The sequence below is a fragment of the Pungitius pungitius genome, chromosome 17 (genome assembly GCF_949316345.1).
Source record: "Pungitius pungitius chromosome 17, fPunPun2.1, whole genome shotgun sequence".
NCBI classification, from domain to species: Eukaryota; Metazoa; Chordata; class Actinopteri; order Perciformes; family Gasterosteidae; genus Pungitius; species Pungitius pungitius.
Window position 1 is genome coordinate 15,759,287 of NC_084916.1, and position 24,573 is coordinate 15,783,859.

The following is a 24,573-nucleotide window of genomic DNA, read 5'->3' on the forward strand; positions in this document are numbered from 1 at the left end:
AGATGAAAAATGTGGCAAAAAATCGAGCAGATATCGAGCAGCCGATCTCCTCCTCTCAGGCCCAACTAACCGGATGTTTCCTGGAAAGTGAGCGCGTCCCCCGGATCAGACAGAGAGACCGAAGGGGGGGGGAGGACATTAAGACGAGACGTTCTCAAATGCTAATTCGACAACGGGGTCCAGGTGCACGCGAGGCGAAACAGGTACCATCTGCTTCTCCAGACAAGGAATGCCAGGGATGAAATATTCATTATGATCCACACAAGTGTACCTTGCATTGTGTATTGGAGAAGGTCCGCAGGCTGCGTACGTCCATCTGCAATAAGATGAGAGTAATTTACCTGTGAGCGTGTGTGTGTGTGTGTGTGTGAGTTTAGTTGCACAGGTCGTCGGCTCAGCTCGCGATCGTTTAGTGTCTCATTAAAGGGAAAGCAAGGATTTTTAAGATGTTACCAGAACCTTGTTGACCTAGAAATAAAAAGTGTTTTCTGGTTCGCCGCCCTCTCATAAAGACGATCAACGGTGCAGAGAGAAATGTTATAAAGCGACATTTTGCACATAGATAATTGTCGGCTCGTCACAATCGGAAGTCATCAGAGATGCAAGAACGAGGCTCTCTACGTTTTCTCTACTCTTTTTTTTTTTTTTTCAGAATTTCTCTCTGCAATGAAAGCAGCCGGAGAAACTCAAAAGAGGTCCACATCTGGCCGGAGAGATGGAGGGACCGATTCATCCGAAAGTAGCTCATCTAAAGTAATGAAAATCTGTATCTGCTCCGGCGGCACCCTTTGTTCTTTGGCCTTCTTTGGTAATAATTGCTCCTTACAGTCAGATCCAATTTTCCTTTGATTGCCCGTCAACTTGAAAGGGTCTGATCGTTTCAAGATGGCGTCGTCCTCAATCCGGTGGGTGACGTCACGTAGCACATCCAGCACGCCCACCCTCCTATGCACACCACCTACGTTCAGAGTGAAGAATTGTACTTCCCTGACTTTATTACAGTAATTCACCGTTTTTTCTCAGCACAGGACTGTAAATCTATCAGGCCCTCGGGGGGGGGGGGAAAGGGGACGTGTCCTCCGGGAGTCTGCACAGAACGGCTCCCGCACCGCCAACAGGCGGCCAAACGCCTCATGGATTTGACATCTAACGGGAAGGAGGGCGGCGGAGGCAGAGGCCGGGACAGCGACTCATTAAATCCCCGTCTGTCTTTAGCAGTCAACAAGTGTCTAAAAAATGGACGGCGAGCCAACAGAGCCGCACAGAGAGAAAGTCGCAGCAAAAGTAAGAGTTTGTTCCCCATTTCTTGGCAAACACAAGGGGTGCGAGACACAAAGCCCCCCCCCACACACACACACACACACACAAAGACACGATGCAGAGCAGCAGTTACACGAGAGACACGAGTCTTTCGACAGGTTCGGTTACTCGAAGCTTCTCTTTTTCAGGGTCGTGTGGAGCAGAGCGATCGCTGATTGGTCAGAACGCCCACGCGCCGTTCTGCAGATTTTGGCGGTGACTGGCGCTGGTCCCTGGAGCTTTAATTGGGCACGATAGACTTTGGCTTAAAATACTGCGTCTGTGCTTCATTTTTGTAACCTGCGTTTTTTTTATTTTTATTAATTGTCCCGAGTGAGAACATTCACACGGCATCTTTCTGGCTTCTTTCGCCCGTTTACATAAGTGAAATATTATACATATATTGGCCATAATTAACTGGTTTGAACAATGCTGCTGCATTCACAGACCAAAAAGAGAGGCCTGTGAAAACAAGTGGTAACAAACAGCAACACTGTAGGCATCTGTCACCTTAGGCTTATAATGGTGTGATAACGGGATGTGACCATGTGATGGGGAAATGGTTCATTCTGTTGTTTCCAAGAAGAGCTGTTTGGTAGGAGATGGTGGGGGGGGGGGGAGGGAGAGGGGGGGGGGTGTTAGCTGTTGATGGGATTTCATTTTCACATGTGCCCAGTTTGGGTTGAAAAACAAACATTTCCGCTGCTGGCTTTGAGTTGACTGAATGCTGTTGTTTGGTGCCGCCAGAGTTTGAATAATGTTGTTTCCCCCCCGACAAACAAACCGGAGTAAACACACATATAGTGTGAGCACAACGAGGTCATTACCTCCGCAGATGAACACGCTGTAGTTCTGCATTTCCTCAGGCATACACAGAGACCTTCAAGTGAAGTAATTATGGGATCATTTCTTCAATCAATATTTTGGATGTTTTAAAGATTATGTTTGCTATTTGCAGCTGTAGAGATCAGCAAAGATTTTGTGTAAAACAAAAACACCATTTTGCTGTGTTTTCTGAAGAAAAACCAACTACTACTGCTAGAATGTAGCTGGGACGAATAAACTCAAGATTCAAGAGAAACAGTCCATCAAGCGGGCAGGATACGCAACTCAAGACTCCTGTTTGATATCATTCCCTTGTTCACTCATTCACCGCTTACATGTCAAACACTCGTTGGCTTGGCAACACAAGCGGTGCACGAGATCAAGAAACTGTGTATCAAGGCCTTAAAAGACAGATCTGATTAGAGTTTTGTTTTGGTTTTATTTTTTCTTTCAGCTGGTGTACCTCTGTAATACATATTTACATTTACATCATACTACACGAAGTTACTCTGACCCACTTTAAAAAATGGATACAAAACTCTTAATATATTAAGATATCATTGTATCCAAAAAATGTAATGAAAAAAAATAGGCAAAAAATATTAAGTCTATTTTTTTTTTTTTAAACATTAAAAATGTTAAGTCAAAATACGTTTTGTAAAAACAATCAAAAAAAGGTTTTTCTGCATGAAAAAAACATGTAAATGTAATAAAAAAGTCGAAAAATGTTAGGTTAAAAAAAGTTTTGAAAAAAAATAAAAAAAACTATGTTAGGATGCAAATTCTATTGGAAATAAAGGCAAATTGTCTAGTGGGGGGGTGATGGCATTTCCCCCGGCAACGAGTCCGGTGCTGAGGAGAGAGGATTGGTATCATTTCGCCCTAAAATGACTGGAGAATATTTACATTCGTATGTGCAAGGAATATATTTCTGTTGGATGTCCTAAATTGTGACATATTTGGCGTATTTGAAACTGCGGTCAAAGCGTGGGCTCTCCTTGGCTGGACGTCTTGTCCCACTGACTGTTGATGGGTATCGTAGATGTTGCTGCAGAGAGGCATCCTTGTACTGGTGAGCTAGAGGCTGTAAGATCTACAGTAAAAACGTATTTAATATTTACTTTTGGACAATAGACGGAACCAAATTCTAAATAAGAAACTGTTACGCAACAAGTTGTGAAGAGAAAAAGTTGAAGATCCCGATATTAAGGAGCAGTTTGCAAGTAAGAAGCCGAGGGCAAAAATCCTTTCTGCTCTGAGAAAATATGAAATAAATATTGATGCGCTTAAATTAGAAAATAGATCTTTAAACATGTTTTTTCTGTCTCAGCAGCGTGTTGAAGCATTGGTCAGCACTGGTTAGCACTGGTTAGCACTGATTAGCACAGGTTAGCGCTGGGAAGCACAAGTTAGCACTGGTTAGCAGTAGTTAGCGCTGGTTAGCACAGGTTTTGCACTGGCTAGCGATGCCAGTGATAACGGTGGAATCAAAACTCGTTCGATTCAGTAGGATAGTAGTGTGGAGTAATTATAATAATAACATTAATAATAATGACAGTATAAACACGCATGTTCTATCTTTGGCTCTGTTTGATCTCAGTGACTAGTTTAAACTCTTCTTCTTCAATGCCACATGCTGTTTATTATTTAAAAGATGGTCCTATTTATAGTTAAACACGCCATGAAGCAGGTTATGCTTCATGACGTTGGGCTTGTGTTATTCCCTTAAATCACCTGGCGGGTCACTAGGTATCGCTGGTAGTTGTAGGCATTCATCCACTGACCGAGACGGCCTGAAAGAGGAAACCCGACGTCTTCATCCACGCCGATCAATAGTATCGACCGAAGCCCTTTGAGTCCATCGGAGCTGAAGTTTGTGGAGTTCTCACAAGGATCAGCCTCACAGAGCCCCCCCCCCTCTCCTTTCCCCCCCCCCCCCCACCTCCTCTCCACCGGCACGCATCAGACATTAGTCTCCTAAACCACCCGCTCGCCCTTCAAATCATACCTTCCCTCTCCTCTCTGGTCCTTCCACATCTCATTTGCTCATCCTCGCGGGGACATTAAAACGGAACCCCCCCCCCCCTGTTGTTCGAAGGTCAGTTTAATTTCTTTTCGGTAAATTGACAAACGAGGGAGCCGGGAATCCGATGTAAATGAAAACGGCGGCTCTCTTTCAGCACAGGCGCCCTGGTGCGACCGCGTTCCCCGTTACGGGAGAACACGGCGCAGGCCTTTGGAACAAGATTTGAGCAATTTGCACATGATGATACACGTGAACGCGGCCCTCACAAAGGGCCCCGGCGCCGGGGGGTGGGGGCGAGGCAAGTTTCTGTCTCATCACCGAGCGAGTCGGAACAATCGGAGCACACAGCGTGATAGAGGTCTTCCTGCCCCCCCCCCCTCACACACACCCCCCCCTCACACCGGGGATCCATCTCCTGGGAGATTCATTCACACAACGCGCCGACGTCACCACACGAGTTTCAATAACTTCTACTCCTCCATTTTTCACACTGTTTTTAATCAATTTCCAATCAATTTTGTTTACTTGTTTCTCTTCACTCAAAAGGTTTTCGTTTTTTTTTCTTTATTGCTCCTGAGAAGTTAAGTTTGATTAATATATTTGACCAAAGTGCATTTGACTAATTGGCTCCAAATGGGGGTGGGGGGGGGGGGGGGGGAGATTGATGCCACCTGGGTTGAAGTGGCTCGGATCCCAGAGATCGTCCCCGATTGGCCGAGGAGATCAGGTGGAAATGGTTCGGAACCAATGTGAGGCTGGTTGGTCCGATGGAAGAAGGCGTTGCTGTTCGATGATGATGATGATGATGATGATGGTGTTGTGTTTACCAGAAGGGTTCTTCTCATTTATACATCTTCTTTTCACTACTCGTCTGAATAAATCTTCTTCTCTCGCTCTGCCAATCGTCTTTCAGACTATAAAAGAAGCCATTCAAAATATACATTTAGCTGTTTATTATACCACTTTACATTTCTCTCTAAATTCACCAAATGGTGCAATCTAAATAGAGATTATTATTTAAATGACGTTTTCCCCAAACTCTTAAAAAACTCTTATTCTTCTTGTATCACTCACTGATTTATACACATTCTTAAAAGGCTTTGGAGTGATAATGCAGATAGGCATTGATGATTGCTTCCTTTAAGGGACAAAAAGACAAAAAAAACTTCTCATTTTGATGTTAAACTCATTTTACATACTTTATTTTTTCATTTTTAAAGGGATTACACTGGACTGCTCTTCCTACAGACACTAGCAGATGGAGCGTTCCTGCAGACACCAAGCTCCCGCTGAGCTTTGAATTGAGACCCACCCGGCGCAGATTTCATTATCAGCTCAACAGGTACAACCACCGAGAGACGGTCCGCCGGGTCGATGCATCGCGTGCCCCCCGCACGCCGTCTCATTCCTCAATGAGGATATTTACCACATAGGGTGGGGGGGGGTTGTTCTGGTGATAAAGTAAATGAATGACTGTTTATTTGCTTGTTAAAATGAATTAAATTGCGTATTATTCTTTGGAATCTCGATTTATGACATGGTCCCGTTATGGTTCCCGGCTAAAGGCGACAGGTTATCGTATTTTATTTTATCGTATTTAATTATCACACAGCCCTCGTCCGAGTGCGCGTGTCTGAGCCGGTAATAGATCTTTGCATTATTTAGCTTGTTTACTAACTGCAAACCGAAGCTGTAGCAAACGCACTCGACTCGGGGTCCCTCGCCGTCTCATGATTGCAGATTCAAGTTTGATCTTTTTTTTTTTTTTGTTTTTTTTCCACGTCTGACACTAATTAGATGCCTTAACCATCATTTAAGCTGTCCGTCCGGGACGTGTGCTGCGTGCATCGCGACCGACAGTTAGCCGCCAGGAGGTGAAAGGTCACCCTCAAGAGGTCACTGAATCCACATCTCAAACTCAAGTACACTTTACAAAGGGTACGTCTTAGCGCACAAACCCACCCACACACACACACACACACACACACTCTAACCGCCCACTCGGCATGGTTAATTCATTCCAATTGGCCAATAACCTCCCCTCCTACGCTCACGTCTTCTGGTGGTGCCTGTAGAAAGGGGCGAGAAAGACGTGAATATGAAGGTTGAAGAGGGAGACGATGTGATGGAGGGGGGGAGACGATGTGATAAAGGGGGAGACGATGTGATGGAGGGGGAGACGATGTGATGGAGGGGGAGACGATGTGATGAAGGGGGAGACGATGTGATGGAGGGGGAGACGATGTGATAAAGGGGGAGACGATGTGATGGAGGGGGAGACGATGTGATGAAGGGGGAGACAATGTGATGGAGGGGGGGAGAAGATGTGATGAAGGGGGAGACGATGTGATGGAGGGGGGGAGACGATGTGATGGAGGGGGAGACGAAAACAAGCCGTGGACTCAAGGGTGGTTGATGGTTTGAAGCGTAGTTCATGGTTTGAAGCGTAGTTCATGCGTTTGAAGCGTAGTTCATGCGTTTGAAGCGTAGTTCATGGTTTGAAGCGTAGTTCATGGTTTGAAGCGTAGTTCATGGTTTGAAGCGTAGTTCATGCGTTTGAAGCGTAGTTCATGCGCTTGAAGCGTAGTTCATGCGTTTGAAGCGTAGTTCATGGTTTGAAGCGTAGTTCATGGTTTGAAGCGTAGTTCATGCGTTTGAAGCGTAGTTCATGCGCTTGAAGCGTAGTCCATGCGTTTGAAGCGTAGTTCATGGTTTGAAGCGTAGTTCATGGTTTGAAGCGTAGTTCATGCGTTTGAAGCGTAGTTCATGCGTTTGAAGCGTAGTTCATGCGTTTGAAGCGTAGTTCATGGTTTGAAGCATAGTTCATGGTTTGAAGCGTAGTTCATGGTTTGAAGCGTAGTTCATGCGTTTGAAGCGTAGTTCATGCGTTTGAAGCGTAGTTCATGGTTTGAAGCGTAGTTCATGGTTTGAAGCGTAGTTCATGGTTTGAAGCGTAGTTCATGCGTTTGAAGCGTAGTTCATGCGCTTGAAGCGTAGTTCATGCGTTTGAAGTGTAGTTCATGGTTTGAAGCGTAGTTCATGGTTTGAAGCGTAGTTCATGCGTTTGAAGCGTAGTTCATGCGTTTGAAGCGTAGTTCATGCGTTTGAAGCGTAGTTCATGGTTTGAAGCATAGTTCATGGTTTGAAGCGTAGTTCATGGTTTGAAGCGTAGTTCATGCGTTTGAAGCGTAGTTCATGCGTTTGAAGCGTAGTTCATGCGTTTGAAGCGTAGTTCATGGTTTGAAGCGTAGTTCATGGTTTGAAGCGTAGTTCATGCGTTTGAAGCGTAGTTCATGGTTTGAAGCGTAGTTCATGCGTTTGAAGCGTAGTTCATGGTTTGAAGCGTAGTTCATGGTTTGAAGCGTAGTTCATGGTTTGAAGCGTAGTTCATGGTTTGAAGCGTAGTTCATGCGTTTGAAGCGTAGTTCATGGTTTGAAGCGTAGTTCATGGTTTGAAGCGTAGTTCATGCGTTTGAAGCGTAGTTCATGTGTTTGAAGCGTAGTTCATGCGTTTGAAGCGTAGTTCATGGTTTGAAGCGTAGTTCATGCGTTTGAAGCGTAGTTCATGGTTTGAAGCGTAGTTCATGTGTTTGAAGCGTAGTTCATGCGTTTGAAGCGTAGTTCATGGTTTGAAGCGTAGTTCATGGTTTGAAGCGTAGTTCATGCGTTTGAAGCGTAGTTCATGCGTTTGAAGCGTAGTTCATGCGTTTGAAGCGTAGTTCATGGTTTGAAGCGTAGTTCATGCGTTTGAAGCGTAGTTCATGCGTTTGAAGCGTAGTTCATGCGTTTGAAGCGTAGTTCATGCGCTTGCTTCCCAGCAGCCGAGTGATTCGGGCCGCTTTATATATCAGTGCAACATAGTTTATGAACGTATTTGGCTCACTTTTTAAGGCCTCTAAAAGGGGTTTTAATCTACAGCCTATAAAACGATTCATTTCTTATTCAAGTTGTTCCCTGTCTATTAATATATATGCATTTCAGTCCTTTGACCCTTCATTACAGTTGGATTGTGTCATGCAGCAGCTCAACTCAAGAGTCCGGGCAGCAGTGGCTAATTATTACAGGGACCCTCCACTGATGTAATTGCCGTTATTCTTCGGGGGGCACTTGATCCATATTTCATTTCAGAGCTACTTTTGAATACATATATGTGTGTGTGTGTGTGTGTGTGTGTGTGTGTCATTCATCCCGTCTAACCAGAGCGCGGCGGTGAAGCGGTGTGTGTGTGCGCGTTGCTCCTCCCTCCGTGGACGTGGACGGCCTTCGCCGAGGCGCCGCTTCGTGACGCGTGGGCCGCCGGCCTCGTTAGTAAAAGCATCAGGCTGCTGATTGGCTATCGACTCGCAGGTGACTCAGGTTAGACGGGCCTGATTGATCGATCGGCCGGGTTAATTCTGTGTGCAGAAGGGGGGGGGGGGGGGGGGGGGGATGTTGCAAACACACATCAAGTGTGAACATCCACTGACTTCTAATGCGTATGTGTGCAAAAACACACACACACACAACCACACACCCACCCCCCCCCCCTCCCCTCCCTATCAACCACAAACACACACACACTTATGAATGCATTTCAAATGTGTGTCTTAACGTTGTGCTTAATAAGAATACACTTAGTACTCTCACACTTATTTTAACCTTGCTTTTATAAGCCGAATCATTGACACACAGACACACACAGACACACACACACAGACACACACAGACACACACAGTCTCACTCGCACACACGTTTTTTCGGTGGAGCAGACAGCTTCTGAATTTTTATGATGGGCAAACAGAGACGATAAAAGTGAAGCGCGCTGCTGGCATCGTCGAGGTTGTAGCAAATATGCTCACATAAGGCTTCGCAAACACACCGAGGGACACACAGGATGTGCGCTGAGACACACACACACACACACACACACACGGGGAGTATAAAAGGGGCATCCTTCCCACTCACCAGAGAAGTGCTCTGCTTACTCTCACACACTCTGACACTCAACCTCGTTCCTCAAGGTAAGGAAAGCGCTCTTTCTCCCTCTCACTTAATGCCGCACTCAGCATTTCACTCGATGGGTTTGTTAGAATTATTTGTTATTATTTAGAACGAAGCTGGGAATTCAGGCATGAATGTGCATGTTTGAACATTTTCACGTTTTGTGTCGATTTCACCTTCATTTTGTTTTCAGATGGAAAAGTAGAACGTACTAAAATATGTCATTTGTTTTAGGTTCTGATAAAAAATTGTTTTGACATTTGACTTTTTCCTGTACAAACATTGGTGGAAATGAGCCAATCTGGTTTTTACTTTTGATACCTGCTGAAACGGAAACACCCCCCCCCCCCCCCTTCAGGTGTTATACTGTTTCTGATTCAGCCAACGGAGCGGTGATCGTTTCTCAGTGAGGACGATTATGTCGTGTCGAACGCATCTCACATCCGTTTACCCCAACCCCCCCCCCCCCCCCCCCCCCCCCCCCCCCCACCCCCTCCCTGTGTGTGTTTTAGATGGCTGCTGGGCTGTGTGTGTGTGTCGTGCTGCTGGTCCTGTGTACGAGCTGTTTGGGGCTCCCCTTCTCCCCCCAGCCTCTAGACGAGGGCCACCGCTCCGTCGCCTCTGAAGGTATTCATTTGTTAAGGGGGGGGGACAAAAGAAAAGAAAGGGCATGTTGCACCTGTGTATCACTCTAACTTTCCCTATCTGCCATTGTTGTGTGTGTGTGTGTGTGTGTGTGTGCGCGGAGCAGCTCTCCTCGAGGGTGCCACCCACACCTTGGGGGGGCCCCACGTCCAACACAGCCGCTCTGCCCCCCAGCTCAAAGCTCTCCCCGTGGGCGAGGAGGAGGACGCAGACCCCCGAGCCAACCTCAGCGAGCTGCTGGCAAGACTCATCTCGTCCAGGAAAGGTGTGTTAATCGTCCTCGCCGCACCTGCACCGTCTTGAAGGATGTTAAGGGGGGGAGGGGGGGGGGGGGAGTTGTTTTATTCATGCGTGGCTGTGAAGGAAAACATCTGTTGACTATGTATTCTTGCAAGGTTCATTTTCACAGTGCCCCCCCCCCCGCCGCGGCCCCTCCCCTCGATGTGGCTAATTACTGGAATCAGCACACAGCCAGCTTTGTAAAAATGAATTAGTGGGTCTCAAAAGCTTTTGTGGTTTGGAAGAGCGCGTATTAGTGTGCGCTGCCTTCCGGCCATTGGCCTCAATACCATCTTCTCGCCCACCCCCTCCGACCCCCCCCCTCCCGACTGGCTTCCAGTTGCTCCGTTTTCTTCTTCTTCTTCTTCTTCAATGCGAAGAAAAAAAGTAGTTCCTCATGTTCCTCGGCGCTCTGATCTCTCTACGACGCAACGCACACACACACACACAGACACACACAGACACACACACACACACACAGACACACACACTCAACACCAAGACTTCCAGAATGAAAATGTTCCAACCTCATCAAAAATCCTCTGAAGAAAAGTTTGGAGCCACATTTCGCATATTTCCGTATACAGTTTATGAAAATGAGTGATTCTGTGAGAGGTCAAAGGTCGCGCTGGGATCGACACGCGCTCCCCGAGGGGGGGGCGCCGCGTGCGTCCGTGGGCGCCGGGGTGTTTGTGTGCCCGCTGCTCACTTGCCTGCACGTTGCCTTGTGGGAGGTGTCGGTGGCGAGACTTCTGCAGCCGATCTTCTCAGCACACCAGGGAAATTGTGCGTGTGTGTGTGTGTGTGTGTGTGTGCGCGCGCGCGCGCGTGTGTGTGTGTGTGTGCGTAGGAGGCTGTGGGTGGAGTGAAAACAGCATCTCTTCTAGCGTTCAAATGATTAGCAAAAAGATATCATTCCTCCTCCTGTTTTAGAAGAAGAGAGGCCCCGCGCCGTCAGAAATGTACGGTTACACACAAATGGTGCGTTATGTGGTGCGAGAATGTGAGATGAATAACGAGACAAAGAGACAAATAAAATGGTCTTTTTTAGAATTTTTAGAACCAAAATATTCCCACCAGTGAAAAAGAAAAATGGTAAAAGCACCAAGTGAACTAAACTCTAAAAGTAAAAGCATCAACATGAAGACTAGAACATCAAATGTTTCCTTTCTCGCCCCAAAACTGCCAAAAAGATGAATGAATCCTCTGGAGTGTTTCAGACTATAAAAGAAGCTCATTCTCTCTGTTATTTTGCCACGTTTAATTAAAATTAAAACCCGCCTCCTCCAGCTGTCTCAGAATCAACCCACAACCCCGGGAAAAGTTTCTCCCTCTTCCACAAACTCTGAGGAATACTAACCTCCACCCTGCTCTGTTCCTCCTCCACCCACTCCTTCTATCGCCTCCACCCCCCCCCCCCCTCTTCCTCCTCCTCCTCCTCCTCCTCCTCCTCCTTCTCCAAGGCTCTGTGCGTAGAAACTCCACAGCGAGCAGCAGAAGCAGCGGACTGAGCGCCAACCACCGGATAGCGGACAGGGACTACTTGGGCTGGATGGACTTCGGGCGCCGCAGCGCGGAGGAATACGAGTACTCCTCGTAGAAAAACGAGTCCCGGCTCGGGGGGGACCTCGGCGTAAATAAGGATGAAGGGAAAAAAAATAATAATAAATAAAGAAACCCACGCAACGCTGGCTCCCCCCGCTGTCTCATAATAAAGAGTCGATTCATGATGTATTTGTTGTACATTTGTTTGTAAAACTGTAACGATGCAATATACATAATGCCAAATTTCGCAGAAAAGCTCTCACTGTCCAAAGGTGTGTTTCGGTTTCTGGTTTCCTCTGGTTTCTTCGTTGTTGGAAAAGGGAATTGGTTTGGTGTGTGAAGACGGGACTGAATAAAGATTGGAAACATCGCTCTCCGCTCATGAATTATTCCAACATCATCATCAACAGCACGCTGCTTCGAATCGGACCCGTTAACATTCATCAAAGGGGATTGTGAGACCCATTACTGCAATGAGCTCAGTATTCCAACGTCATGAAACCCTCATGCATCACAGGGTTCCCCTGTGTGTGTGAACACGTTTTGTAGATGTGAGGATGAAGGAGAACATTTTCTTCTCTTTCCACTCTGAGCACACGGAGGCCGGTGAGAAATAACACGCGAAGCCGCTTTTGTTCGATCTGTCTTCCCACTGAGAGTCTCTACAATTCAAATTAGTGGAGAACTGATTTTTTTTCCGCTTGGCAAGGAAATGCATTTAGTCCGGAAGCATGAAGGAATATGTCCATCTGTGGGACATGTCTCTGATCACGTGACGCTGTTGCCTAAGCCTAAAAAGTCCTGTGAAGACGGAAGTTTACTTTGAAAATACAACAAGCATGTAATGAATATCCAGAATTTCTCATTTGAAAAAAAAAAGATGAGCTTCCAGGACCTTTTCAGATGCATTTTTACGTCGTAAGTTACATAAGACTCGATGGCGTCTGATCAGTTCATATGAATTCCTCCCGAAAAAAAAAAATATGTCGTACGTATCTCCGTGAAAGACGCAGATCCCTGAGGACACGAGTCCGCCTGGTTATCCTTCTTCACAGCAGGTCAAGAGAAGAACTCGATGACGCTCCACATGATGCAAAGCCATGAAAAACAAAATGGCCGCACCGCGGGCGGATTATTGGGTAACGAGGGGAGAGGTGTCCGATGCGGGGGGGGGGAGGGGGGGGGGAGACGACGGGCCAAACGAAGGAGACGGAAGTCAGCGGCTTCGAGAGGAGGAACCTGAGCTGATATCTGTCTGAATTATTAAAGCTTCTGGCCGCCATAACGGCTCTTAAAGTGATCTGGTGCTCGGCGAAGGAAACGTTTTTTAAACTTCTCGTGGCAACGAAAGTAAAAGAGATTCGACGACGCAGTATCGACCCGCTGGACCCCCCCCGTCGACATGATGCAAACAACGAGGACAGAAGAGAGTGCAACCTGCAGACAAGGAAAAGAGGAGGAATCCGCGCGGCGGTGCTGAATGGTGATGGAGGGGCTCGTTACGGCGCCGCGGGCCCGGCGTGTTAAGTGAAAGATGTGTCTCTGCAGCGAGGGATCGATGGACCAAGCAGACCCGGTGAATTATTCAGAGAAGGGACGCCTTTAGGGAGACAGAGAGGGGTTTGCTGTCTGTTTATGTGTGTGTGTGTGTGTGTGTGGGTGTGTGTGTCGGGCATCGAAGACACCGGGTCTGGATCGAGGATGCACTTGAATCAGACATTTGAAGACTCGAGATCCTGAGAGGGCGGGGAGGGGGGGCGCGGGAATTGACTGAAAACGTAGTTTTTTTTAAAGATCTGAGGCCGACTTGAGAGTTAAAAAAAGCTCTGAGAAGGTTAAAAGGCTTCACTGGGAAGCCAGTAAATGCCTCCACTAAGTGTGTGTGTGTGTGTGTGTGTGTGTGTGTGTGAGAGAATCAACAGATGTGGAGATCTGCCCAGCGGGCGATGATGCAACTAAGACAAAAAAAAAAAGGAAGGCCCGGGACGTGGAGCGATTCGGGCCCCCGATCGCGCACTGAAAGGAGGGACGTGAAGGGACAGCAGCTCCTGTAACGCAATGAAGACCCAGCAGATGGTTCCGAGCTCTCCGGGGGATCCGGTGGGAAACGGGGCCCGACGGGTTCAAAGGCCTTCTGCTGGCGTGGGGGAACAACGAGGGGGGGGGGCGGCAGGGAGGCGGTGCACCAAAAAAAAAAAAACCCTCAGGAGGAGGTGGATTTGAACCACGTCACCAAAACGTTATGCCAAGAGGACAAATGTCCTCGTGGCGAGAGACGTACGTCAGCGACGTCTGAAGTTCTCATCTCATCTCCTCGCATCAAGGCTCCCCAGCACCTCCCTCGTCGTACCCCCCCCTCCCCCCTCGGAGGGACAAGATGCAGATGGAGAACGGGTGATGGGGTTGCGACGGACGGACACCGGTTATTAGTGAGCTCCATCTGCTGGCGGAGGGGAGGACGATGATCTCCTGTGTGGGATCCTTCCTGTCTCGCCGAGGGAGGGGGGGGGGGGGGGGGGGGCGAACAAAAACCAACTGAGTCACTGTTTGATCGGGGGATTTTTATTTGAAAAAAAGCCTCCTTATGGTGCTCGCACACTTTAACGACTGCCTCAGCAGGCCCTTGCTGCCGATTGGGTGACGGTGTAAATACACAGTGAGTCACGTGACAAACAGGTTAAGTTCATGAGATTTATTCAAATAAATAAACACAACTGCAACTACGGCCCTTTGCAGCCTTCGTCCAACGCGGGAAGGAAAGGAACAAACGATCAAAGACAGATGGGTCGAGGCCCCCTCTGAATTCCCTCTGCGGGGGGGCCTCGGCGCATCGATCCGCCTCTAACGGCCAATTAGGAATGCACAGTTGACGCGATGTCAGACTCACGCCTAATTAGTTCAAGAGGGATTCCAGGGTGAAGTATTTGGATGTATTTGGTGACGGGTTTTGAATCACTTACAAAACGGTGGACCTTGATCCAGCGGTGGAGAAGAAGAAGAAGAAGAAGAAGAAGAAGAAGAAGAAGAAGAAGAAGAAAGGCGTTTGTTTCGTTGCCAGATTGCAGCTTTCAGGATGGGGTTCGGTGGGTGTTTTTCAGGGAGTCCTACATCTATCCAGCAGAGTGAGTCTCCAAAGCAGAGATGCAAGTGAACAGCAGCACTATATACACACACATATATATATTATTTTAAATAAATAATCAAATTCAATTGTATTAAGCTACTTTTATATTCTCATATTTTTACATGTGTCGTTTAATCATTTGAGCGCATTTTGCATGGCTGCAAAAATTTGGAGAAAAAAAATGAGTCGTTTTGCTTTTTGAATCAGACCACTGTTAAATCCTGCCCAAACCAGTGGGGAGACCAACGACTTTTTGTTGGGTGAACAACCAGGAAGGTAAAGGCCAGAGCGACGTTTTTACAAGTTGTCATACCGAAAAGAAAATAATAAATAAATTTGATAAAAAGACAGAAGTGAGCAATCAGCATGATGGGAAGACTCAGATCGCTTAACGCTACGTGTGAGTATAGCTGTCAAATGCAAATTTCAGGCTGAATACATTTTTTTTTAATGAACCCGAAGCATTCAAATATGCAATAGGTCAGAGAGCCGTGCAGTGACATGTTTGCAGGGGCCTCAGCGGTGCCTTTCAACGCTCATCGGCCAACGGCTTCAGCCCGCTAGCATTCAGTTAGCCTTTTAGCCCCGGGCTGCATTTTGTGGCGCCATAGAAATAAAATAGAAGTACGATTCCCATTCAAATCAACGTGGCCGGCCATGTTTGCACGGTTGGCGTGGCAACCTGCCTAGCAACCGGCGTAGCAACCGGCGTAGCGGCCGGCGTAGCGACCGGCGTAGCGGGCTTATTTCCATTTTTTTCAGTCGGGGCGTCCCCTTCAGAGAGCGTGATGATGAGCGGCTGGTCAGCGCAGTGCGGGAAAAGTGTGGCTCAGTGTCTCGGCCGCGGGGGGGGGGGGGGGGGCTGACCGGCGGTCACTACTCCGGGGGCCCCGGGGCTTTCATGGCCATGCTGGCCCCGACCCCAGCCGGATAACTCCGGTTCCTCCTCATTCCATCGGGCCCGAAAGCGGAGCCGGACCTGCGCAGCCCTCCCAGGGGCCCCAGGATGGGGGCGGGACTCATGGCTCCGCCCCCCGGCGCCCCGGGCACGCCCAGCCGCCTCACCTTGTCCAGCAGGTTCAGGTTGTGGACGGTCACGCTGACGTCCGTCTGGCTCTCGCAATCCCTCCCCCTCTGCCTGCCCCTCGTCTCCCCCGTCACCTCCATCAGGATGGAGCGCGCCGGTCTGGAGGTCAGGAAGTTGTCGTAGGAGGGGCTCTTGAAGTCGAAGCCCGCGGGCGTCGGCGCGGCCGACGCGGCCTCCCCCCCCGCGGCCGGCGAGCCGGGAGCGGCGGAGCGGCGCAGGGGGTCGGGGCGCGGCGCCCCCCGGTTGGGGGCGACGGAGGTGCTGAACAGGACTCCTGCGTTGCCCTGGCTCTGGTGGTACATGGCCGCGGAGATCCCTCTCTCCTGGAGGAGGCGCACCAAGCCCAGGGAGGTGCTGGTGGTGCGCGTCGCGTCTCTGCACAAACACGGCAAACAACGGGGGGGGGGCAACGTCACTCACAGTGAGACAGGAAACAAGACAGAAGTAACGGGGATTTCCGTGCCTGAGGTTGGTCGAGGACTCGGAGGGCCGCAGGCCGAGCCTGCGGGGCGTGCAGGGCGTGGCGCCCGGGGTGGCGAGCAGGCTGCTGGTCATCACGCAGGACGATGACGACGTCGGGACTGTGTTCAGACTGGAAAAGGGAGGCGATTAGAAAACACTAAATCTGATCCGAGACCTGCCCGGAAGTGGCCGCGAAGAGCTGAGCGATCAAACCGCTTGCCTGGGCGTGACCCGCGTCAGCTCGTCGGTCGGGTGGAGGATCCGGCACGTGGTGAAGGTGTAGGTGGAGCTGGTGTGGGCCATGGATTTACCCGGGTAGTACCCAGCTGCAAGTAAAAGGTCGCGTTAAAGGTCACGCAGACAGCTAATTATCACACACACAAACATGTGCTGGCAACGCCGCGTCCTCACCCAGGACGTCCGTGTTGCTGAGGTGTGGCGACGGGGACGGGGAGGGCGGGGACGGTGGAGCGAGGCTGGGCGCGGGCGGGCCCGGGGGGTCGGCCTCCACCGTGCCGGAGGGCGCGGGTGGCACGGCTGGCAAGGCGGCGGAGGTGGGGAGGTTCTGGAAGTACTGCTCCCCTGGTTCCTCCTCCTCCCCAAGGCCCCCCCACGGATACGCCTGGAGACGCAGACGCAGGAGGAGGATCAGGTACATTCATAAACATTCTCGCGCAGACTCAGCTGCACACACACAGACACACACAGACCTGCTCCAGCTCTAGTTCGAGGGGTCTGTAGCCCTTCGGCACGACGCCCGGCCTGGCGTCCAGGATCACGCCGAGGTGCGGCTGGGCCAGCTGCTGCCAGTGGTGCAGCGTGGCGGAGCCTGGTGGAGACACACGGGGCGACGTGCTCAATGTCTTTAGCATCACACACACACACACACACACACACACACAGCGCTTACTTATGACTCTACGCGTGTAACCGCCTCTTATATCGTCCGTCATTTGAGGTTTTTAAAAGACATCTTTGTTCACAAAGCGTCCCAAGGCTTTACTTTTATGTGTCAAATATAATAAATGTGTAGTTATTGGTTCTGTGGAGCCGTACGTATGTACAGGTAGGTGTATGTTTGCAGATATCTTATACGTATCACATTCTAGCATACGGCTGATGAGAGAAAAGCAATAACCAATAAAAGTGTGCATTCAATGACATTAAATACTTTCCTGATGAGTTTGTTCAACAAGAAAATCCATGAAAAGGGAAACGAGGAGAAACGAGTGCTCAAAATGACAAACAAAGACACGCTGGTGATGAAGAGCAAAATGATGAAAATGAAATGGAGGAGCAAGTAGAATGAGAAAAGTTTTTTATTTGCCACGTGAAGAAATTGAAACAGAAAAAGTGACAGAAGAAGCAAACAAAAAGATCAGAAAAGACAGGACAGATAAATGATAAATGGTAAAGACAGACAGAATAAATTAGGACATGAGAAGGTGCAAATAAGTACAAATAAACAAATGTGAACCCGGCGTTTCTTTAGGCCTCGTCTCTCGATCTCCGTGCATCTCAAACATCACATTTACAGCGCGGCTTTAAGCGAGGAAACGCCGTGATGAACACAAACGAGCTCCTCCTGTTCTCAGAAGATGTCGTTATCGAAGACGATTATATTCATTCATTGTACATTATATACATCACCCAAACTTTTTACTTGCATCGTAGCGCTTCACATTTTAAATATATAAAGGCTAAAATTAAACAACATAAAGGAATTACATCTGTTCATTACTATCCCATTATGCCCAGCTGTGGAGTGAATTAAGAGGGAGTATATAAGTTGTCTTAGTTATGGTTGTGCATATATTTATTTATATATATTTCCTTTGATAAATGCCCGTTGCCTCTGGTTGCATCTGGACCAAAGACGCCGGAGAGAAGACCGGGAAGAAAATGAGTAAATTGAGTAAAAGGCCGTACATGTCATAGAGACTTCCAGATGTGCTTAAAGGTGAAGTCTGAACTGCCACCACCAGAGGGCAGCACGAGAAGCCTCTTCCGAGGGTTAAATCCCCAAACACCATTATTAAAGGCTGCTGCTCTCGGTCTGGGTTCAAACCGCTGTGACATCATCAAGTCACGGGCCTACAGGTGGAATCAGGTCTCCACAGGTGTTGAGGGGGGGGGGGGGGTGACTCCGCCTACAGCCACCCCCGCGGCTGCGTGTCTTTGTAATAGCTGTGCGGGGACGCGAAACTGCCCGATTTGTGGTGGTGCATCAGAGACCAGAAGGAGTTGAAGAGCATCAGCGGCAGCGGCCCGTCTTTGGCGCCGCTCGCCCTCCCGCTGCCGGCGGCGCGCTCTCTGGCCCACCTCCTCCCCCTCTCCCTCTCGACCCCGGCGGCGGTCTTCCTCGCCCACCCCCAGCCCCTCCCCCCCTCCAGCGACCGCCCCCGCCGGCCCTCCGCCCGCCTCGCCCCCTCCGCCCCCTCCGCCCCCCGGCCCCGCTTGCTCCCTTTCTTCGCCCCGAGCCCCCGGCGGTGGGGCTCGCCCTCCCGCTTCCTCCCCGCCTCGCGGCCCGCCCCGTCTGTCCCCCCGCCCTCACCTTCCAGCGGTTTGACGATCTGCAGTTTGTCGGGGAGGTAGGGCCCCCGCGAGGCCCACAGGTGGAGGTTCCCGAGGGACATGATGCTCTCCGACGGGGTCAGCGCGCCCTCCCGGCTCGGGGAATGGCGCGGGCCTCCGTGTCCGCCGCCGCCGCCGCGTCTCCGCTCCCTCTCGTCCTCGAAGAAGCGCCGCTCGCTCAGGTTGTTCTGCCGCCGCAGGGACAGGCGCCGCAGGGCGAGCCGCAGGTCCTCGGCGCCGTTGGCCGTCTTCTCCCGGCTGCGGGTCGGAGAGAGAACCGGTCACAGAAACCGCACCCGACCTCGGACCTCTGGACCAACCTCTGATCTGTTCGACGGGCGTGATCTCACCCGTCCCGGCCGGCCGCCGTCTCCATCAGGATGCTCTGCGTCCGGTTGTCGAGGGCGACGCCGTCCTCGCCCCCGAGCTCGCCGGCGCGGGGCGTGCAGAGGCCGCTGGACTGGGGCGAGGTCCGCGCCGACAGAGACTGGTTGGAGCCCGGGATGTTGGCGCTGGTCGGGGTCAGCGAGCGCTGGCGGACCGTCTGGTTGACGTTTTTCACCGTCTCGAACACGCGCCTCCGATGGACCCTGCGCGCACACACACACACACACGCACACACACGTGAGAATGAGCCGCCTGCGGCGTGCGGCGTGCGTTCTGTCTCTGGAGGAGCGTACGTACTTCTGCTCCTCACACTCGGGGTCGTCCAGGCTCATCTCCTTCCTCATCGTTCCCTCGATCTCCGCCGCCAGAGAATCCTGCGGCGACGGAACCCTCGTCACGAAAGGACTGGACCGTGATCACGCACACACACACACACACACACACACACACACTGCCTCACCATCGGGTACAGCCCCAGAGGATGGTAGCGCCTCGGAGTCCCAGCGGAGACGTTCCGGTTCCTCAGGTTCTTCAGCTCCTCCTGGGCCTCTTGCAGCATCTCGATGCACTCTAAATACTTCTCATCCAACTCCTGCAGCTGTTTGAGGACGAGAGGATCACCTTGTTGGAACGAGATCGTCTGGTCGCAGTTTGCTGAGCGACGGAACGCGGGTCGACGTGGACGTTACCTCCGCTGTAAGCTGCTTTTGGGCATCCTTGGCGGCCACCAGGTGTTGAGAAAGCTCCTCGTTCTCCACCGCAAACTAGACACACGCGGGTGGGAGTGAGTAGAAGAATCGAGCCGAGTAGAACAACAAGTGACACCTTGAGTTCAAGTGAGCTCACAGATTTGGCTTTCTTTTGCAGGTCCACTATCTGGGAGAGGAGGTGCGTGATCTCCTCCTGCTGGCGCGAAGCGTCCTCAGTCTTGCGAGCCAATTCCTCCGCTATGGTGGAGATCTGGAGGCTGGACATCCCTGGCGGGAGAGACGAGAGGCACGAGACAGCAAGAGGAATAAAGGATCCGGTTCAGAACTATCCAAGAACTACAGTCCTCCTCAGACACCAATAATGTAAAAGCGCTCAAAGAAGGATCAAAGAAAGATAGTCGTTCATTTAAATCTCTCGGATCAAACACACAAAAACACAACATGAAATACTGTAAATAATTGATCATCAAACAATTTGCATGATGAATGACATCATGTTGCATATCTGATTCTCGTGTGATGCGTTCTGAATCTTGAGTTGTTTTGAGTTGTTCATTTTAGGTTCAGATACGTGGAGACAAACACGAGAGAAACCACGCAGACACTTACGGAGCTCTTTCACACATTCGTTGACCAGCTGCTGCTCCTTTTCTTCATAAATTTCCGTCTCTGATTTCAGATGGTGCGCCTGTGTACAAACACAGATTATGAACACTATAACGTCCCAGTGTGTGTGTGTGTGTGTGTGTGTGGACCCACCTCCGAGCGGAGGGAAACGTTCTCCTCCTCCAGCTCCTTGAGTTTCCTCTGGAGCGTCCCGCCCAAAGCGCCTTCCACCGCACTCCTCTTGCCCCTTTGGACGGATAGAAGCACGGGACAAACGTGTTGCTTTTAACGCTGCCACACGCGTGTGATTTCAGAGAACACACACACACACACATATCTGCACACGGAAGAAGGGATGCTAACGTCGGGGGGCTGGCGGACTCGTCCTCCTCGCTCTCGTCCGCCGCGTTGGTGTAGATCTGCAGCAGCTCGTCCTTCAGGTTCAGCTCGTGGTGCAGCTGCGCCACCTGGAGGAGCAGCGGTGACACGCGTGAGGACCGTGGGGGGGGGGTCGGGGGGGGAGCGGGTGTTTTGCAAAAAGGGCGGGACGGACCTCTTCTGCGATCTGCGCCACGCGCTCCTCCAGGTAGTCGTTCTGCTCGGTCAGGGACCGGTTCTTCTTGAGGAGCGACTGGCCGATCCTGGCGGCCAGCTCCAGGTCTCTCTCCTTCTGTTGGGGGGGGGGGGGGGGGGGGGGGGACAGTGAGCTTCCTCAGATGGTTTCAAGATAAAACACTGAAAGTTTTTTTTTTTTTTTGTGCTGTCAGTTAAATAATAATTTCATTTTGTACCGCATGTTGTTTTTCAGTTAAATAAAACATTTGCATAAAGCAAGCCAATCCACTTCTCCATGTTGATAAGAGCATTAAATTAAATGAAAATTATGGAGAAAAAAATGGAATAGATAAAAATGTGCGATTAATTCTGATTAGTTTTAAGTTAACTGTGACATAAATGCGATTAATCGTGATAAAATTGTTTGACAGCACTAATTTTTTTTATTTCTGATCTTCTCCTGGACCATCCGGACCTCTCAGTTTGTCCACGTCTGCTTCCTGTCCGATGGAGCTTTAATTTCAGCTTTCACTCACTGCTTTCGGTGTTTTTTGTGTCAATGTGATTACGGCTTCTTCTCGGTCGCACTTGCGAGAAAACAAAAAGCGTTGCCTCTCACCTCCTCCAGGAGACGCGTGACGGCGTCGATGTCGTTGTAGGTCTTGGTCATCTGGCCCACTCGGTCCGCACATAGCACTGAGGAGACGGCAAGCACACCAGCAGCGTGTTACCCATCCGCTGCATACATGCATGCAAAGCAACAAATAAATCACGTTATGTAACACAAGAGGTGGGGGGGGGGGTCACGATCGGGATGAGACAGCTCCGCCCCCATTGATCCGATGTTGGGACAAAAAGAGCACCACGTCGGTCCTGATGTGAGAGCCGCCATCGAACTCGAGCTCCAATCAATAAACTCCGGACTCTGACAGAAGTCATCGACTTTGTTTCCGTCGATTCTCTTCCATCCTCGTCGGTGTTATAATGCAACACTAAATAATCCCCTTTGAGTTTCTCCTGTTAAACAGAGTTCACGAGCCACTCAGGCCCATTAGTGGGAGTCGTGTGCGCTCGAAGGCCGATGTGTCAAAACAGAGCAAACTCAAAGCCGCAAAAGAATTCCTCTTAAACGAGGAGGCGAAAAGCTCCGCTGTGTGTGAGTCTGCAACAGCTGGCTGCTGGAGATCCTAAAATTACATTTAAGAACTATTAAACTCGCTCATCACATCGCTAAACCTCTCTTTCACGTTGCTGCATAGTTCATAAACGTGCTTTACCTTCCTCGTCCTCCTTACGGTGGCGCTCACTCAGCTCCAGCTGGTCCCTCGCCAACCTGTCCCCCCCGCGCTCGTCCTCCATCGCTCCCCCCACCTTGACCTTCCGGGGAGGAGAAGCACTGATCCTTACCCCCCGTCCTGCTCCTACTGCTCAGCTAGTGCGACTAGAGAGACGGCAACCCAACACGGAGGCCGCGAGGGTGGGGGGGCGTTGCGTTGCAATTGAGAGGATGGACGGGAGAGCCAATCGGTGACGGACTCCCACATCGCTCTCCTCCTGCTCTTTCGTAAATCCTTCCCTCGCCCCCCTGCCGCTGCCTCCTCGCTCCTCCTGAATTGCGCGAGGCAGTCCCAACAATTATCTGCCTCCGGGGGCCGTTACCCTGGCGACGCCCGTCCCCGCGAAAAAAACAAACCCCTGTCTCGCACCGACTCGCTCACACACCGAGTCTCGCTGCAAACAGAGGCCCAGACACACGATACCACGTAGAGCTCAAATCTAACTGTAAAGTGATTCATCACTTTACATTTACACAATGATACATTTCACATTGAAACAGGGAATGTTCTTAAGTTAAGCAATAACGAGCAACATTTGTGTTTTCAGCTACCTTTGGAAGCTGTGGATAACATTTAAAGCCGTTTACTGACTCAGCAGAATGAGCTAAAGTGGAGATTGAGAAGAAGAACACGGATCAAATGTATGTGAGGCAGGTGATAAATACGTTGTTATGATAGAAACTAAATAGAAACTAAAGAAACAGCATTTCAACTCAAATTAAAAGAGGTGACACATTTAAAAAGTAGTGGAATATGCTTTATTCCCTACATTTAAACAACGGTCCCACTTTTACTTATTAAAGAATATGAGTCTTATATAAGTAGCATACGTAAGTTTAAGTACGTGAATTGTGTGTCTCAGACTAAAGTAGATAATATTTCCATTATCTTGAAGGATTAAATGTACCCGGGTGGGAAAAATCTCTCATGTATTGTGACACCGGTTCAATCTCCAGTGTCCCCCCCCCCCCCCCTGCACACCCTTCACCGGGAAAACGGGTGTTTTCTGTGTGTCGTTCTCCTCGGTGACGTCCTCCCCGCACAGACTTACGGAAGTATTTGAGGGTCTCTTCGATCTGCTCGGCGGTCAGGTCCAGCCGGGCGTCGGGGGCGACGAGGGGGGTGTGCAGCCAGTCATCGCGCTCGTAGCCGTAGACGGTGTCGGCGCGCAGCCGGTACACCGGCAGCTGCTCCTCCAGCAGGCTGATGATCTCGAACTCCGGCAGGTCGGTGCTGTTGCACACGTCTGGACATCACAGAGGCCACAGGGGAGGGAGGGGGTGGGGGGGGGGTGTCAGTGAGCTGCTGATTAGGCCTTGATGGGGTCAGTGGGTCGAGGTCACATGGTCCCTAATATCTCAATCAGTGTGTCAATAATACAACAAGACATTTTTGGATCTAACATGTCGTTACTTTTTTAACTCCTTGTGACCTCATTTTTTACATAATTTGACTTTTTTCACTTTTTTAAAAACACCTTTTGACCTAATATTTAAATGTTTTTCAACCTAACATTATGACTTTTTTTCTTCACAAGTGAATTAACCCCAAAAATGATCTTTGGAATAACTTAAAACACGCTAAACAGAAACAACAGTTCAGAGTTTTTATAGAAATTTTACCAATACAGCTTTTGCAAGAAGGTTATCCGTTGTAACTATTTATTCCTTATTGCCTGTACTTGATTTAATCCGGTTAATGCTATTGTTTATGAACACAGACATGGTCACATGATGAGTTGACGTCATCGTGTTATTTGTAGTCAGACAGGTAACACACATTATGAAATCTAAAGAAGTGCTGCATTCAACGCAGACTCACCTGCAAACGTTGTAGCTACTTGCAATTATTCTCTTCTGTCCACACACACGCACACACACACACACACACACACACACACACACCTGTGATGGTCTCGGCGTCCCTGCAGTCAGGCGCCGACGGGCGTGCGTCGACCCGGCCGCAGGCGCCCTCGCTCACATACTGCTCCTCGTTGCCGTGGGGGTCGGGATCCGGGTCAGGGTCCGGATCCGGGTCCGGTTCCGGGTCCTGGGCCGGGGGCGGGGCCGGAGGCGGGGAGGGGGCCGGGGAGGCCAGCTTGGCTCACCTCTCACTGCTGGAGAGAAACGGG

General features: G+C 50.0%; 2 protein-coding genes across 3 annotated transcripts; one reads left to right on the top strand and one right to left on the bottom strand.

Annotated features, from left to right (window-relative positions):
* Positions 1-8,989: 8,989 nt before the first annotated feature.
* Positions 8,990-11,970, top strand: cckb (cholecystokinin b). The gene is made up of 4 exons (XM_037474731.2): positions 8,990-9,151; positions 9,644-9,758; positions 9,883-10,041; positions 11,519-11,970. Exons 2-4 carry the CDS (start codon positions 9,644-9,646, stop codon positions 11,653-11,655), a joined length of 411 nt encoding a protein of 136 aa, XP_037330628.1. The 5' UTR covers positions 8,990-9,151; the 3' UTR covers positions 11,656-11,970.
* Positions 11,971-15,016: 3,046 nt separating this feature from the next.
* On the bottom strand, positions 15,017-24,518 carry LOC119219465 (trafficking kinesin-binding protein 1-like). Of its 2 annotated transcripts, XM_037474702.2 has the most exons (18): positions 24,347-24,518; positions 23,494-23,688; positions 21,725-21,801; positions 21,104-21,220; positions 20,914-21,017; positions 20,704-20,797; positions 20,554-20,632; positions 20,081-20,211; positions 19,924-19,998; positions 19,695-19,832; positions 19,532-19,608; positions 19,198-19,437; positions 18,828-19,105; positions 16,984-17,102; positions 16,685-16,895; positions 16,494-16,599; positions 16,275-16,403; positions 15,017-16,186 (listed from the first exon to the last, which is right to left on the bottom strand). In XM_037474702.2, exons 3-18 carry the CDS (start codon positions 21,773-21,775, stop codon positions 15,601-15,603), a joined length of 2,535 nt encoding a protein of 844 aa, XP_037330599.2. In that variant the 5' UTR covers positions 21,776-21,801; positions 23,494-23,688; positions 24,347-24,518; the 3' UTR covers positions 15,017-15,600. The 2 variants fall into 2 exon arrangements, with proteins under 2 accessions (XP_037330599.2, XP_037330600.2); XM_037474703.2 differs by lacking the exons at positions 23,494-23,688; positions 24,347-24,518 and adding an exon at positions 22,383-23,230.
* Positions 24,519-24,573: the final 55 nt, after the last annotated feature.

Bases quoted from the DNA above. Each gene is read 5' to 3' on its own strand.
- LOC119219465 (XM_037474703.2), bottom strand. From the start codon at position 22,464: ATGGAGGACGAGCGCGGGGGGGACAGGTTGGCGAGGGACCAGCTGGAG. The intron at 21,802-22,382 runs GTAAAGCACGTT...CCGTCTCCTCAG, and splicing joins CCGTAAGGAGGACGAGGAAG to TGCTATGTGCGGACCGAGTG. The intron at 20,798-20,913 runs GTTAGCATCCCT...ATCCGTCCAAAG, and splicing joins GAGTCCGCCAGCCCCCCGAC to GGGCAAGAGGAGTGCGGTGG.
- cckb (XM_037474731.2), top strand. From the start codon at position 9,644: ATGGCTGCTGGGCTGTGTGTGTGTGTCGTGCTGCTGGTCCTGTGTACG. The intron at 9,759-9,882 runs GTATTCATTTGT...TGCGCGGAGCAG, and splicing joins CCGCTCCGTCGCCTCTGAAG to CTCTCCTCGAGGGTGCCACC. The intron at 10,042-11,518 runs GTGTGTTAATCG...TCCTTCTCCAAG, and splicing joins ACTCATCTCGTCCAGGAAAG to GCTCTGTGCGTAGAAACTCC.